We start from the raw sequence: 18348 nt of genomic DNA on the forward strand, positions 1-18348 counted from the left end.
ACAAACACATGGGGTAAAAAACACCAATAGATCTTGGCAAAATAAATGAAGTACTTCTATTTCTAGAACACCAAAGTATCTGGTGAGCAATGCACTGCTCTACATTATGGGGGTGTTGTCAGACGAAATAAAATTGTGTACCTTAAGTGGAGATTTATATATTTGAATTACATCTTATGTGTGTATAACTGCATCTGACATTTTTTTTACACTTCAGGCACAGGGAGATTAAGTAATTTGCCCAAAAATCACAATTTTCAGTCAACTTCTGAGGTCGGTATTAAACCCCTGGTACCCAGAATACAAGAACGGCAAGCACAGACACCAGAACACATCTTCTACCTTTTGATTTACTACGGTAAACGCAAGAAAGCTGAAAAAACAATGTTCATGATTGCTACTTTTTATTTTAAACTAAAATCTTCTGCTCATACAATAAAATATATAGCAAACAGACATTTTGTAATGCTTTATTCATTGATTAAAATATACATTTAACATAAACCATACAGCATCAGTCATTTCAAACATTCAGCTGGTTTCCATATAATTTCTGTCAGGAGTTAGTTTACGCTATCTGATCACATTTAGATAAAATCTCACCACATCTGGCATATTCACACTCTGTGCCAGTGGATTCACTCTACTGATGTACATATAAAACCCGCATGGTATGTGCTCACTGGAGACAAAACAGCGCACGCCTGTCAAAGGTCTTTTATTTTAATATAAGATGGTAAAACCATTTGTAAAACACATATAAACTTTTTCCATAAATAGAATCATATCTGGACATCTGTTGCATAAATGTTTTCCAAAGCTTACAAGAGAGCAGCCAGGTCTCAGCACTGCTGGGCACCCACGTCGGCCACTTTTACTTCGTTATTATTGCAGACTGTCCTTTTATCATTAAATGCACAACATTCGTACCACTTAAAACTGGGGTCAGGTGGAAGTCTCACAGAGACCACGTCTGTACCGCGGTTGCCCTGAAACAGTTAAATCGGCTTTTAAAGCCTCTCAGATATAACGAGATTTTAAAACAAACTTCATGGAATGTTCTTCATGCATCATAGCAGCTCAAACCTGTGATAGAACAAGCTTTTTTCTTCCCTCTTTCGATTCCTTACATTCACTAGTCACAGTGAAACAGGTGCATGTTTGTTTTAGAGTTCTGAGGTTGTGACCGAGCCACAGCACAGCTGTGTACCACAGGTCGAAAGTCGACCTTCTAATATACAATCCAGCAGTATCCGGCTGGCCGGGTGTTGGCCCGCCTCCCTGCCAGCATGTGGGCACTTCTTCATGTCTAACCTATTCTTTGGCAGCTGACACAGGCGCTGACAGAGAAAATCCAGTGACTTGGTTGCTAGGGATTTCACGACTAATGTCTGCTAGCAAGTAAGTTTCAGCTCACATAACATGAATACCCCCTCGGAGTATTTCTTTCTATCTGTACGTTTATATATATATATCAAGACTACGTCCTGAGCTAATCTGAATGGATCAATTGATAATGCTACAAAATCGGACCTAAGAATCAACAGGCTGGGAACTTAACGAAGGGAAGGCATTTGGAAAACTGCCTAACCTAACCTTCTTAGGTTATAGCGTGAAAACAAATGGCCGAATCGGAGTACTGGGAGGGTGGAACTTATTGTCCAAAGTTGATTAAAGGAAAGATATCTCTCTCTTTGATAACAGAGGTCAAGATGTGTCCTTACAAAGTGCTGTCGTCGTTTTCACCAAGCTGATAAAATGCTACTAGAATGCATGGCAACAGTGGATTGCAGATAAACCTCCTGGACTACTTTTCATTAAAATAAAAGGTTTGGCTCCTGAGCACAGCATTCTGATACATAATAGTAAAAACACAGCTTACGCGTAATTACTTGGTAAAAAATAGAATACAATCTCAGACAACCTTCAGGTGGATCTCTCCAAAGGTGTGGTGGTGGACACGTCCATTATCCGTGAAAGCCCTAAACAGTGTCACTTTCGACTTCTAAACCAATACCCGACTACACTCTTTGATCAAGAAGTAGAATATACATATATATTTCTATATAGCTAATACTGAATAAACACAGCACAAAGGGTTATTTCACACTACTGAGAAAACATAATAGGACCCTACTTGCTTATGTAACCACAGGAACTTTAAATAATACTAAAAAAAAAAAAAAAAAAACCAAAGAAAGCTAAATGCCTTCGCTGAAGCTTTGCATCTCCCTGTAGAAGTGCCGGAATGGCTCGGCAAAGACGCCGAGCAGCTCGATGTCCATGACGGCGTGCCAAGGCCGGCCCAGCCCCAGGGACACCTGCTCTATGAGGTTGTGCACGGGGTCCACGTCCTGGTCGGTCAGCTCCCCCTGGTCGAAATCAATGCTGTCTTCCGTCACCTCCAGCACTTTCAGGTCGGAGCCACGGAGGCGGGCGATCGCAATGAGATTGTGCGCCCAGACCGTGTAACCTGTAAGACAAAGTCAAACAGCAAATCAGAGCAATGCAAGAAAAATACATTTCACGAAGGAAAAAACAACCTATTTACAAGCAGATTTTCTGAACGTAAAGCATTTTTGATTAATACTAAAAAAAAAAAAAAAAAATCGTTCAGCACACAGGTAATTTACTCATCAGTTATCAATGGCAATAATATAACAAAATAACATAACAGTTTTGCCCTTGGGGTTAATAACCCTAACCAGTACAGTTCTTATGGTAAAGACAACAGTTTTGTAAAAGTTAGCACCGTACTAAAGAAGTGTGATCAGCAAATTAGTATCCAAGAAATTTTGTTGTAAGTTTTTTTTACTTTGGGAAACTGACTTTGGCTTGAATAAAAACAGTACTATATACAATTGATGTCTGCATGAACCACTTATCAATTAGGTCCTAAAAACTGACACCGGGTGTAATAAATGTATTATCCTTGCTCTATCATTTTAACAAAGAGGACTGGTGGGCTTGTTTGCTGCCGTGCGGGGCAAGGAAGGTTCCTCAGATTGGTTGAGTGTGTTTGCGAACTGGGAGCGAGATGGCAGGTGACCGATCAGCACGCATGCAGACATGCCAACCCTCCAGATTCCGGCGGGAGACTACCGATTTCAAGGCTAGTCTCCCGCCTCCCGATTCCTGCAAGCAAAAACCAGATTCCTCAGGGTTTCAGCAGACAGGGCTTGGTATTGTGTAACGTGCTAATTCTTCCAGCAATAGTCAGAGTGGCGATGCAGGGGCTATAGAAGGGGTGAAAAACCAACAAAGCCCCATTAACAAGCGAATGGTCTTTTAACCCCTTCGCTGCCAGGCCTTTCCCCCCTCCTGTGCCAAGCCTTTTTTTGGCTATTTGGGCTAGTGCGCGCTTAGGCCCCTGTAACTTTTTGACCACATTAGGTATCCACGCCAAATTTGCGTCCTTTTCTTCCAACATCATGGGGTTTCTAAAGGTACTCAGGGTTTGTGGATTCCCCTAGAGGGGTCACAGAAATGAGCCAAAATACAGCAAAATTTTGTTTTTTTTCGGAAAAATTGGAAAAATGGGCTGCAAATGAAAGCATCTGGGTTTTTCCCTGCAAATGTTATCAACAAGCATTTACAATGCAATGGTCTCGGCATTGTTAAAGTTAGAGCTATTGGCATTGCTCATGACATTGTTTTTGTTTATGTTTTTGTTTTTAACACATTGTAAATAACAATGCTGTTTCTTTAAATGTCAATAGCTTAATCTCTCTCAAATGCAAGACCTATTGCATTTGCACCCACACAGAGCCACACACATATAGCCACCCACACATAGCCACCTACACAGAGCTATTCACATAGAGCAACCCACACAAATAGAGCCACCTACACACAGTTACCCACACACAGACAGATCCACCCACGCATAGAGCCACCTACAAAAAAAGCCACCCACACAGAGGCACACACACATATACACATAGAGCCTCCCCCACACACACAGAGCCACACACACACACACACAGACAGAGCCACATACATACACATACTTCAAAAGATATTTCTACAGCATCACAATAGGTTCTACTGATACAAGATAACAAAGTGCCAGTAATGTTATTGGGATCGGGCTCTGAAGCCTAAATCAAAGAGTTTTATTATATGATCAGGCTATAAAACGTAAAATCCCATGGCCACCTCTTTCAAAACGAAGTCAGACACATTCGAACAGGCTTCCACGCGCACTTTAGAAATAATAGATCACAAAATGCAACGGAGTCTGCTCCTCGGTTGTTGTTGAGATGTGAGAATACCACCCCCCCACCCACACATTTCCTCCTCCGTACATCAAGTGTGTATGCACTGTACAAAGATGCATGCAGTGGAAGGTCACTCGAACGCACTGGAGACTCTTTTTTGCTCAAACAAGAGTCCAGCTTTAAAATATTTCACCTAAAGGACAATCAGCAATCCTTTTCGTCTGAGTTGTGACCTGTCCGGATGCAGATGCCTAAAGTCAAAGGTATTTGGGCACATCTTTTTCTTTACCTACTCATATTCACCGAGACCAGAATTTATCTGAAACTATACCTCCCTCTTTGCTGAAAGCAATTGACCTTTAATTCCTTTGGTGATCCATAAATGGCAGACAACTGTTATAGTAAATGAAGAAAATGAAAATGAATACAGCCCACTCATGTCAATGAAAGCATTAGCAGAAATTAGTGTATAGATGGACATTTTAAAGGAGAAACACAGGCCTAAGCTAGTAGTACAGAAAACGATAATAGAGTCAGGACCAGAGGGGGTGGGCAGTAGACATGAGCATCGCGAGAACAGAGAAATTTAATTGGACATAGCAGAAATCTCAAGTTACATGTCCGTATTGCGAGTAACATATCTGAGAAAATATGTAGATAAAGTAGCAAAGAGGCAAAGGCTAGGTGGGAGATCAGGCCTTGTAGAGCAGTAGACATGTGGGGAGTAGAGCATTGCTAGGCTTTAAAGAGACAAGCCATGGACAACCAATAGTACAAGCAGTGGTGAGGAAGCGCAACAAACGTGAACGAGTCGCATTCCATAAACGTGTTATCTGTTTTTGCAGGCAGTATCACTTTTTGATATAATGTGTTTAAGCAAATGCTTTATCAAACATGCAAACGTAGGACGTACTTACGGCCGCACATGTATAAAAGAAACTGACCACCACATTGCAAGTTAAAGCTCAGATTCTAGTTTTATGGTGCCGACTGACCTTCTGTGCTCTTTATATAAACTTGATGCTAGCTCAGGCCCTCTTCCTGTCATGTGGCAAACATTCATCCGTGAGAGGTGGAAAACTTCTTCCATTAAAGCACTTGCAAACTCTTGCCCTAGCCCATATTACACAAAAAAACAGATCTGACTCAGATTTATTTTGCCCTCTCTCACTTGCTTTTTTTAACAAAAACAATTTGGCTGTACTTGAAAAATGATAAACTGGATCGTCTAAATTAACCTACTTACAGCTTTTCAGTAGAAGTCTCTCAGATCCAAAAAAACATCAGGAAAAACAACAACAAAAAACTTTGTCATGTGGCAATTTGGCCAGAAAAATTAAATAATTTCAATCAGTTAAACTCTGCCTATAGATCGGTCCATGATTACACGTACAGTGACCATTTGAGGGCACCCCGTGCAAATTTAGTTGTTTATGGACCTTAACGACAGGTGTTACTTTCTACCCAACCCAAGGAAGCTCACTTTAGCAGCCTATGAAGAAGGAAATATCGAGATGCAACCGGCAGGGAATGTAACATATCAACTACACGTTAGAGGAGATGTTTGGAACAGGAGGTTACACAAGGATTTTGTAAACAAGTGCACGAGTTCATTGAGTAACCTTACAAGGTCACATACCTGGAACCTGCGAATTTCATGCAACGCTCGAGAAGGGAGATAACACCTTTAAACTAAGCTATGATAATATCTATTAGCCCGCGACCAGAGATTACATATTTGCAGCCAGTGAACCGTCTATCTGACCTACATTACCCATATCATACCCCGACAGTTACGAGATGTACATCTGTCTACGAAGCGCAAATTCCACCCCCCCTCACCCCCCTGCGACTGGAGATTAACGACAAGACAGTCGCAAGTGCATTAGTAGCATAAGCCACCTTATTGGTATGATACCCCCGAGAACTGCAGCATGCAACATACCTGTATCGTGCCGGTGACTTAACCTCCTCCTCCTGAGCTATATTAAAACGCGGTCGGTGTGAGGCTCATAAAGTAAGCCAGCAGGAGCGCAGGGGCAGGCAGCCCAGTAGCGGCGCAGGGAGCAGCAAGAGGCAGCGACAAGGCGGGCTAACGGCCGAAAAAGCCGGGTCAGAGCGCAGAACCAGGCACCAGGGCGTCCGGGAGAAGTGCTGGGGCCATCCATCCCGTCACCCCTCGGAGCCCGCCCAAGACGGCACGCCTCAGACCCGTTAGCCTGGAACTTCGGCATTTTGCTGTGGCCCAGCCGGGCACTGGGGAGTCTCGGGTGCGAGGACGAACAAGGTGCTTAAACGGGTCCGGAGGTCAGCATACTCAAAGGACAAGGGGTGTAGGGCAGCTCCGTTCCTTGTTGATTGGTAGGTTGCTTAAATGGCCACGTCGAAGCCGGGTTTCAGTATTGTAAGGGACTTAGATGGCCCCTCTTCATAGCGTGGCGGGCGGCTTCCCAGTCTCTCGGACAGACGGCAGCCCCCTTTCGTGTCCGACAACTGCTGGGCCTGTACGATGAGGAAGATGGCGTCGCAGCGGAAGTAGGCTGTCGGGAAGGGTCAATCACGTTCACATAGTTAAACTGAGTGACTGCGTCACAGCAAAGAAATGGACATCGACAACGTACACACTTTACAGTGGTATAATAAAAATGTTGCTGCAAGCTTCGCGAACGCACACAAGACAGGTTGATTTCTTATGGCCAATACTAGAAGTGGTACGAGGAATGAACATGGACAGAAGCAGTGAAGACTTGCAAGCGTCCTTTGTATACACAACGGATACAGCTATAGTACCACATGAGTAAACTCCAGTTACAAACGCGCTATGTGCATCAGCATGCATGACGAGCATACATGCCATCATTTCAACTTTGATAAGGGCAGTGGTCGAAGTGGGGAAACAAGCACACGACTGCCTTTCTCCGAGGCGAAGCACAAATGCCTCGGAGAAAGGCAGTGGTGGATTCGGGGGCGTGTTCTCCTCTTGCCATTGGCTGGAGGAGATAATTAGAAAAGTTGGAAAAAACACGCCCACGAATCCGAAAAGGACGGGGCCTGTTCGGAGTGATGGACCTCTTCTCCAATGGCTGGCCAGCATTCAAGAGGCCAGCCAATGGAGAACAGGGGAGAAGAGGGGCGGGTTCAAGCCCCTCTTCTCCAAGTCATTAGGTCTCGCGAGCGAGACTGCGCAAGCGCAGCCTTCGCTAGCCGAGACCTAAAAAAGGGATTGTGGGGTTGAAATCACCATTTTCCCAGCTTTTCGGGGATACCAGACTTTTGTCAGAAACCCAACATTTTTTACACAGTTTTGGCATTTTTCTGGGACATAGCCTATTTTTGCTATTTTTTGTGCTTTTGACCTCTTTCCAGTTAATGGCAGAAATGGGTACAAAAGCAATAACGGATCCTGGAAAGCTATACATTTTCGAGAAGACAAAATTCTGAATTCAGCAAGGGGTCATTTGTGTAGATCCATCAAGGTTTTTTTATAGAAACAAACAGTTTAATATAGGATAAATTGAAAATTAGTTGAAAAAAAACAGCCTTTTGTGGCAACGTTTTCACCTGTAACTTCTTCTAATTATGACAGCTCTTTGAAAGCAATATACCGTTGCATCCGCTGGACATTACTGGTTGTGGGGATATATAGGACTTGTAGGTTCACCAAGAACCCGATGAGCCCAGAGCCAAAAACTGAGCAGCAACTTGCAATGGTTTTTTATTATGTACCGGGTATATAGTAATTCTGTAAAAATGTGTACATGGAAAAATCGGTATGAAAGGCACCTATGTATTTCTGAAATGGGAACAAAATATAGTTTAGAAACAGTAGATATTTGCACATTTCTGAAATTGGGAATACTCATACTAGCATGAGAATTATCAGTCATTTTTTAGTAAGACTTCTTTTTTACACAATGTCTTTCATTTGGAAGGCAGAAATGCATCGAAAGTCAATAGATAATAACAGTTCCTTTACAAATCTGAATTACCCTAAGTCTCCCGATAAAAATGGTACCTCACTTGTGTGGGTAGGCATAGTGCCCGCGACAGGAAACGGCGCAAAACTCAACGTGGTCACAACTCAATATCGCAGTGAAAATGTACCCTTTTTTGGCAAAGTGCCTAGCTCTAGTTTTTTAACCCTAGCTCTGCGGGCACCTTGGGAAACCTAGCAAACCTATACATTTTTGAAAACTAGACACCCAGGGGAATCCAGGATGGAGTGACTTGACTGCCTCCCACCAGGGTCTGTTACCCAGAAACCCTTGCAAACCTAAAAAATTGTCAAAAAAACCACATTTTCCCCACATTTGTGGTGGAAAGTTCCGGAATCTGCGTGGATCCACAAATTTCCACCCACCCCGCGTTCCCCAAAGTCTTACGAGAAAAACGGTACCTCACTTGTGTGGGTTGGCCTAGTGCCCGCAATCTGAAACGGCGCAAAACGTAGTGAGGTAACATCAAAATTGCCCATCTCAAAACCACCTGGTTTTGCAAGGGGGGTCACTTGGGTTTTTGGACCGGTGCTCGGCGGCCATCTAGGGAAACCTACGAAACCCATACATTTCTGAAAACTAGACACCCGGAAAAAAAGTGATTTTTTCTGCTAAAATTGAGGTTTGCAGGGGATTCTGGTTAAGGAAACGTTGGGGGATCCATGCAAGCCATACCTCCCTGGAAGCCCCCGGGTGTCTAGTTTTCAGAAATGTATGCGTTTGGTAGTTTCCCTAGATTGCCGCCGAGCACCGGGCCAAAAACCCAAGTGACCCCCTTGCAAAACCAGGTGGTTTTGAGATAGGCAATTTTGATGTCACCTCACTACGTTTTGGGCCCTTGCCTGTCGCGGGTACTTGGGCCTCCCACACAAGTGTGGCACCATTTTTACCGGGAGACCCAGGGGAACGCTGGGAGGTGAGAAATTTGAGATGGACTTCAGTATGGATTGTGGTGGACAGGCCTTCAAAGTTAACCCACAATTGACACCACTACGGTACACCTGCTTGTGCTAAGACATCAAGCCTTCTAAGGTCTAGTGGGGCCTTCTACGGTCTAGCATGGGAATGTGCTCCCTCAGTACAGTGGTGTGGTGTGGTGGACTGGTCATGAATGCGGAACCCGGTTCCCCAGTTCCAAATTCCACAGCTCTGGCCATAGTGCCACATCCCCACTGAACACCATACTTGCCCACTGAAACTCGCACTGCCTTCAGCTGTAACCTAATTGTGCCCGCTATAAACACTTGGATGTGACACAATTCAAATTATGCACTTGATAAGAGTAATATGCTGCCTAAAAAAAAAAAAAAAAGAAAAAAAGCAACCACTCATAGGGAATGCAAAGCATGTGAAATGTAAGCAGAAACAACATGGTTACCTAAACGATCTCTCACTAACTATTCAGAAATCAGCGAGTGGTTTCACCTGAAAAGTTATAGACATGACTAGAGGGCCCTGAAGGGAACCGTTTCACTGTCCATTGGTTACATCCTTACAAAACGTAAGCAGTATGGTATAAAAAGACCACATCCATAAACACAGAGCCATGGTACACATTGTGTTTTCCAATCCACCCATCAACCAGGTATTGCAGTACCTCCAGGAATGGTACACTCTCCCAACCTGGAAACAACAATGCTCTTCAAAGAAAGACGAGAAAATGAAAGTAGCACTTCACTCGCAAACTCTGTAAAGTGATGCTGGTATATTTGGATGTAAAAAAAACCAATCTGGCCACTTTGCAACCCCTCTGTCTTGCTATTAGTTAGGTATCATATAAGAAATTCTATTTCTCTACATGCTGCTGCACTTTGGATTTGAAACATTAAAAAGAAGGGCATTTCTCTGCATGTTTGGATCCATTTCACAGGGAAGCAACTAGAAAGACGAGCGTTTTTCAAATTTGGATCCATTTCACAGGGAAGCAACAACAGGCACACACGGACGAAGCCGAGCCTCGTGGCATGCCTGGGCATACCAAAGTGCCCCCACCCTAACCCAAACCCACCGATGCAAAAAAAAAAAAAAAAAAACCCCTCCCCAGCCCCAAAACTCACCTTTACTCTCCGACGCGCAGGAAGCAAATGGCTTCCTGCGCCTCGGAGAGCAAACGGGAAACCTCCAATGACGTCCGCGTGGCTCGCGCGCGGACGTCATTGATGATGCGGGGAGGGAGGGGGTCTTCCCCTGCCTTCCCAGTAAAAAAAAAAAAAAAAAAAAAAAAAAAGAAAGCCCTCTCACGGGGGGAGCGCCAGCGCTTCCCCCGTGGGTGGGTGCCATGACGAGCTGGACTCGTCATGGGCACAGATGGGGTTAAAGACCTGTGTGTGTGCACCTGGGCTGCCACACGGGTGGTGGGTGGGTGGGGGGGGGGGGGGGGGGGGGGTATATGCACTGCCAGCAACCTGCCAGGCCAGTGAGTTCAGAACTCTTGCATCACCCTCTCTCTGCTCGCCATTGCGCTCCATGCTTCTGAAAGGTAAGACAACAAGCATTTGCAATGCAATAGGTCTCGCATTTACAAGAGTTTGAGCTATTGTCATTGTAAATGACAATGCCTTTTATTTATGTTTTGAAACCTTGCAAGTGGTGCGTAAACACGCACTTTGTACTTACAGTCCTTGCTTACGAGAAGCAAGGTTGGCAGTTAAAGAGGCGCGGTTACTGCCAGCCTTGCTTCTCATAAGCACCGCTTCCATGTTTTCAAAACACATTCATAAAAGGCATTGTCATTTATAATGTCAATAGCTCAAACTCTAGCAATGCGAGACCTATTGCATTGCAAATGCTTGGTTTTCTCTTATGGGTAAGAACACCAAACCATTTTTAAGATCTCTGGAAACACGCTTTTTTTTTTTTAAAACCTTTATTCATCAAAAATCAGGGACACAGCTATTCAGCCGACAACCCGGTGGGTTCGGCAGCTTCAAGAGAGCAGTACAAAGAAGCGTCCACAGTGCATAAAAGGAGAAGCAAAAAGGTTCTATTTTAAATAAACACAAACACAAACCAAACCCAAGCAAGGCGAAAAACACGGAAACACGCTTTTTAAGCTCGAAATATTCCAAATATGTTCACAGGAGAGATCAGTAACAACTAATTTGAATATAGCATTTGTGGTTTCGATTTGCCCTTCATTTAAAATCATTCATTTGAATGTAGCATTTGTGGATTTCACTTGCCCTCCATTTATCATCACTCATTTGTGTATAGCATTTTTGTATTTCATTTGCCCTTCATTTATAATCACGTAATTTGCATACAGCGTGTTTGCATTTAATTTGTCCTTCATTAATTTTTCAATACAAAGATCTGAAATAAAATAAGTGATTCCGCCTGAACAGAACGCGCTCATTTACAGGTATTTTTCGTATGTGAATGTTCACAAGAGGGGCCAGGCACACCATTCTCCGGGGGTACAAATATCCCAACGTGCCATGACGACTAGCTTTCAACTAGCCACGACAGAACAGCTGGCCCAGTGATAGAAATTCAGAATATATTTTATTATTTTTTGACTCATACAATGTCGCCCATGGCGCCATTTGTAGCATTAGGTTTATTTTCCTCTGCGCACCACCTGTACCTACTTTGACAGTCTCTGTTTTACAATGCCAGGTTTTAAAGCTCTATTTTACCCTGAAATGTCTTTATATTTATACATTTATCATTTTTTGCTTTTGCTCCATTCTGGGTTTTTCAACGGGAAATAGTATATTTTACAGTCCTTTCTTTATAGCGGCTCGTTTTGGAGGAGTTTGAACACCATAACCAATCAATATATTTGACTCGATTATTGAAAAACGGCTCATAAAAAAATATGGACAGAACGAAGTTAATAATAAAACATGCACAATGACCTTCAGTTAGATATTAGATGACCATATAGCAGCTAAAATAGATGGACATAATTTTACAAGATAAAATATTTCATACATGAATGCAATTAAAAAAGCAGAATATTACAGGGTCGAATGGTAGATTTTAAAAAGAGAGCTACTGAGGCGCAGACTTCAGTTGTGGAAAGCATTTGTAAGAAGCATAAAGCAGGTCTACATCTAATAAAGCAACATTTCTTCAATAAACGCAATAAAAACAACTGGTAAAAGTCATGACATTTACAAACAAGTAAAACAGAAAGCAGCTCCGGGCTGGGGAGGAGACCTGGGAGGGCGAGGGCTGGCCGCGCATGCGCGGTACCCGTCACTTTCGCGTGCAGCCGGTGCAGACAGCGCCTGTCTGCCAGAGAGGAAGTGTGGGAGCTGAAGTCCCGGGTCCCAGGAGGGGGCCCGGGTGAAGAGCGGCAGATAGCAGTGCGGGGCTCCCATGCCTAAGGAGAGAGCCCCGCGTCGTGCTGGCAGTAGTGGAGCTGGAGTGCTCCGGAAGCCGCCGTTTGGGAGGATTCACCCCGCAGACCGGGTGAGTGGGGGATTCTCCATTTGTCCAGTGGTTGTGCCGATGAAGGCACAGTGTCAATGTTTGTTTCCTGAGCGGACCCGCCGTTGCGGGCCGCTCCAACGAAAGAGCGAGTTTAAAAAACAAAAAACACAAGCGAAAGTGAAACTGCATGCTGGCTTGCAAGGGAAGGGGGACAGGAGATGTGCACGCCACGTGCCTGTAAGCGCGTACACAGGCTCCAATCCGCCAAAAGCCTGCGCGTGCCCATCTCCTGTCCCACTTCCGAGGCAAGTCAGCAACAATAGATCTCGCTGGCGACAGCAGCGCTTCGTGCTGCGTTCGCCAGGCGAGACCTAAAAGCGTGCATTTGCGTTTCAAATGTCCGATCCTGCAGCAGCACACTTCCAAGGCCCATACATGACAGTAACCCGATTCAAGGCCCCATTCTCCCGATTTTTTTTAAAGAATCTCCCTCTTTGCTCTTCTGAAATGTTGGCATGTATGCGCATGGGCCAATCTTGCAGGGGAAGAGGAGACTCATCTCATTCTAGTCATAAGAAATGAGCTACACTGGCTTTCTTAGGTACCATTTTACTACTGCAGAATAGCCACATGGAGGTCAGACCACACATTTATAAGACATGGGGATATACAAGCTAAGAAGGAGGCAGAGGTGGTCACGCTGTTGTAAATGCTTACATTTGTCTCCTCTCTAGATTCTGTGTGCAAATTGCCACCTGAAAGGAAGATGTTAGTGCTTTACAGTCAGTCAGTGCACACCTTAAGATCTACGGGAACACATGCTACTAGCAGAAAAACCTTACAACTCTGTAAACTCTTGTTTTGTAGTTTCATGCAAAACACTTCCTGTGCCACACTAAGGTAAGTATTTATTGCTCAAGTACACTGACATGGTGTCTGGTGCAGTAAAACACTCAACGTTGAGATGGAGTCTGTTCCCCTGTGTATGGAGTTTCAGGAGACACCCCGTGCCTTCTTTCCGCATTGAAGAGCAGACTTGAGCACAGTCGGGTGCTCCCCCCCCACTTTGCTGAATCAGTCCAGTAGGGACCTGCGAGACGAGGGAGGTTCCGGTGCCAGGAAGACGGAGGGCACACCTGGTCTTCTTGCTCCCTTCACTGGAGGGCCGAGAGGTGGCGAATGGGACCAACTTCAGGGGTATCTGTCACAGAAGACTAGAGAGCGCTGTGGAGGGGGTGAAAAATGCCCCCACACTTAGTGCTCTTCCCGAGGACTTATGGGGATTGCACATGGGAGCAACCCAGCCCACACTTGTTCAAATAGCAGACAAGACTGAGCAGAAGCAAGGAGTGCCTGATTTAATAGTGTGTCTAGAGTGGGGTAGACATTGGGGGTGCAGTCACATTCCATCAAAACACACCCTGCCTGTGGAAAAACGAAGAACTCGCCTCCTGGCGCCGCCCCATGATCATCAGTGAGCCAGCGGGTGTGTAGATCTGGTTCTTCCATCAACAGTGGTCTCACCGTTCTGCGGGACTTCTGTGGACCTCTGCATAGAGGTGGAAGCCTGCTGTTGTGGTCTGACTGGATTTCTGCACTGGGATTCCCCCCCTTTTCCTCTTCTCTGACAGCTGCCTTCTGAAGGGGCAGAGGTCTACCCAGACCCCTTATGACACGGACATGGTGAAAGACAGGGGTAGAGCATCTCACCAGTCTTGAGTCAAAATTGAGAGGTATATCGGGAACCCAAGAGACGATGTGCAGGTAGAGAGTCACCTGTGACTAACGGTGAAGGCGAACTTGCCAGCTTCAAGGGGATGTCTCACTCTTGTGACACAAATTGCGCAAGGCAATTAAAAGGGTTTTGGAGGCTGAAACCCATATTTAACTGTGTAAGATAGAACACAGCTAATGTAAACCTTGCTGTCACAATGAATGGAGGTATTGAGGCACCTGGAACAGAGGGTGGAGGAGGCAGAGGGAACAGCCCCGAAGAATCAATCTGGATATTGGGCATTTCTGAGGGTTTGGTGATGGAATGCTTCCTACGACCTACGAATTTAAACAGGTCAGTATCCTCCCTAGGGGGATCTCTGATCATTCCCCAGTTGAAAATATATTTCATGATACAAATCATGGGGCATTTGCGGATTTGGCATATGAAAGCCTGGTGGTTTAAAGATAAGCATTTGGGCAAACTAATCCGGGCTGAATCACGGAATATTAGCTCAATACAAAGTCTCTTCCCTGGACTACTACTCTTTGTGAGGCATTAAAATCCAAAATTCCACTCCCTGGAACTCCGAGAAGCACATTTAAAAACTCTAATGGACTGGTACCTTTGCCCGGCCAAACTCAAACGACTCTTCCCAAACTTGTCTGATAGCTGTTGGAGGGGTTGTGGGCTTTAGGGCGATTTCCAACATATCTGGTGTGACTGCCCCACTATACGTCCCTTCTGGGAGGAAATCTTAGCTCAACTTAAAACCATGTTGGGATGTCCTATACCAACCTCCATGGAAGGAGTCCTCTTACGTATTCGAGACCCCGCTCTAGAACACCAGACCAAGGCCGACAAAGCCATCATGTGGACATGTACAGGTGGAGTGAAAGTAACATTAGCAGCAGCATGGAAGAGGAAGACATCCCCTACCCTCTCAGTCTGGCATGCGCGACTTTGGAAACTCCTCTGCCTAGAAAGAATGGCGGACATATTCTGCGATGACTATAAAAGCTTTGAATATAAGTGGGGTCCTTTGGTCGCTTTCCTTACGCGGGGCCTACCGCTGGCAGTGTGCCCCCGACTATTAGAGACATGCATCTCTTTCAGTTCTAACATCATACATTTCTGCCCAGCCATACACCCAGTCCCCATCAGTAGAGCCGTCACCACACACCTGGTTAGTGGGAGGGGGAGTGCATAGGGGGATTATTGGGTTAATTGTTTTGCCTTTTCTGTTTTTTTCTTTGGAGCACCTTCCCGGTTGGAAGGGTAGAGCGTCAATAAGGCACAACGCTAGTGACTGTGAATCTGCATAGTGGAGGGAAGGACTCACTAAGCCTCTGAACTATTTGAAACTGTACAAATCACTATGGATTGTCCCCTTTCCACAGTTTGGCACAGCAGTGTACGGAATGTGGTCCTCCGCCTTGATTTCATGAGCTATGGTGTACTGTACTATATGATACTGATGCTCCTGTTATTGTAAAGCAACTAATGTTTACCTAACAAAATGCCAATAAACATACGTTTTACAAAACAAAGCGTATTCAGGAAGGTCATGTCCTATCTTAGAAGTGGACAGGGACCTGGCGGGGAACTCGATGGAAAAAGAAACAGAAACTCTAGAGAGAAGAATCTCTGCTGGGTACTCGGAGGACACATTCAGGCAGCTGGAGCTGGCTTACACTACCTTTAAACTGACTATGTTGGAATGTGCCCTAAATGTGTGGATCTTTTCTCAACATAGAGTGTATGAATGGGGAGACAAGATGAGGTAATTGCTATTTTGGTTGGCTAAGAGGTAAGACAAAGGGAAGTATTGTTCCCTTAATGAGAGACCATCTTCATCAGGAGACTTTTGATAACATACACATAGCGGATGCCTTTGCTGATTACTGTAAAATTTAGTATGTGTAGAATGTACCCCACAAACGGAAAGGGATCATTCAATAATTATCTTCCTGCTTGCTCAGTCACAGATTAGGCGGACCATTTTCTCCTCATCATGGTTGAAGAGATACCACAAGCAATAATAAATATGTCTTGGACCCAATCGGAATAACACTCAAGTTTCTTAAGAGATGCGCATCGCTGCCAACTCCACACCTGCTCACGGCTTGAAGAGGCTCACTGAGAGGGCGGGGTTTGGAAGGAGGGTCTTTTCCACACAGCCTACAGGGTGCAAATATCTCTTCCATCTTAAACCAGGAAAGTCACTGACAAATGTAGCAAGAGCCTGGCAAACCTTTTAGCCACAGGGCTGTCCAAAGTAATACACCCTATCAAATCAGCATGACCAAAACAGCTTTAGGTCAGGCTGAAGCACTCACCACTGTCTCAGCCAACTTCACGTGGTCCTAGCCCACCGACTGCAGGAGGTACCTCAATTATTGCTGGACTTTGAAAAGGCCTTTGATTCGGTGCACTGGCCTTGCCTGCACCTAGTGCAAGATAAGTTGACCTTTGCTCCACTTTTCCAATACGTGAAAATGTTATACGCTAGTTCCTAGGTGCAAAGCTGGGTAAAGGGGGTGCTATCTTCACCATTCATGGCTGAGAGGGGCGCTTGTCATGCCTGCCTACTCGTACTCGCATTAGTAATTGAACCCCATGCAATCTGGTTACACTGGGATGCATAATTTCTGGGATTTTGTTGGAGGAATAGTCAAGATGATAGTCTATTCTTTCATGCGGGTGATCTCTTACTCCAACTTCAATGGCCTAGTACTTGCCTCCCCAGAGTATTGCAGGTGCTACAAATCTGCAGCATGCCTCTTTTTTGGAGGTAAATTGGAACAAAATCATATATATGCAGGGACCCAAAGCCGTGCTTGCATCATAGCGCTAGAAAGGTGAAGGACATCTCTTTTAAATACCCAGGATGTGGCTGACAAGTGACCCAGACACGGGCAGGGGTCTGAATGTTACAACACCTTTCAACATACAAGACGGGAATTAGGGGTGAACTGTGTTTTCACTTATCATTATGGGGCATAATGACATCTTTCATAGGCTACGACTACTCCAATTCTTAAACACGTTTCTGAATTTTCCACAACTGGGCAGACTGTTACGGAACCTTCAATCCTTATTGAGGAATTTTTTATGAGATGGCGGTACACCAAGTGTTTCCTGCATGAAATACTTGAAATCAGAGTTCGATGGTGGTTTGGGGACCCAGATATTTGGTTATATTACTGGGATTCCCAGTTGGTCCCAATTAATGGGTAGCAGAGAGAATCTGGTAATTAGTTTGGAATTTGAACTGTTAAAGCCACAAGAGTGCTCTCGCTACTTTATGGGACAACCCTCCCCCAACCACTTCCTTATATTACAAAGCTATCTGTGCTCTAATGCCAGCAGAACAGTGACAAAGTGGTTTAAAACCCGGACTGGAGAATCCCTCATGTGGCACGGTCCATCATTAGCGCTGGCTACACAACAACAGGGCTTCTATTCTTGGGATCTTGTATGTTTCTCAGAAGTGGGCCTCTAACTACCTAAAAATCATTCGAGCAGTTGCCCGCCGAGTTTCATCTCTATGTCACATTTTTACCACAACTTAAAAATCTGCCATACCCTGGAGACATAACAGTAAAGTAATACTGCTCCCGAATGCAGTCTTTTAGAAACAAAAATAACATAGGAGCAGCTGGGCAAGAAGTTTATCCCCAGAATCTACCGGTCACCAATGATTAATACTCACAATCCCTCAATGAATCTCCAGGAGAAAAGGGAGCAAACAGGACGATTGAGATTGGAAGAAGGAGAGGATGGCTCCCATACCTTAGCCATATCAGCCGGAATACAAGTAATACAGCTTAAATACTTATAGACCCGACTTGTTTCCCAGCAGGCTGTGGCAAATGGGTAGGACTCCCAAACCCACCTGCTTCTGTTGTAAAACAGTAATTGGCATCTTTGTGCACGTGGTTTGAGACTGCAAGGTTGACAAAAAATACTGGAAGTCAGTCCACCAATTACAGGCAGATGCATTTGAGCAGTCTATCACTCCTAACACCAAAGTTGC

At 44.7% G+C, this 18348-nt stretch overlaps 1 protein-coding gene across 1 annotated transcript in view; it reads right to left on the reverse strand.

Annotated features, from left to right (window-relative positions):
* Positions 1-387: 387 nt before the first annotated feature.
* FBXO33 (F-box protein 33) overlaps positions 388-18348 on the reverse strand; it is a 112046-nt gene continuing 94085 nt past the window's right edge. Inside the window, exon 4 of the mRNA XM_085626935.1 lies at positions 388-2473. Coding sequence (XP_085483061.1) covers positions 2202-2473 — 272 coding nt within the window. The 3' untranslated portion in view covers positions 388-2201. The remainder of the gene's footprint in view (positions 2474-18348) is intronic.

The sequence above is a fragment of the Triturus cristatus genome, chromosome 9 (genome assembly GCF_964204655.1).
Source record: "Triturus cristatus chromosome 9, aTriCri1.1, whole genome shotgun sequence".
Lineage (NCBI taxonomy): Eukaryota > Metazoa > Chordata > Amphibia > Caudata > Salamandridae > Triturus > Triturus cristatus.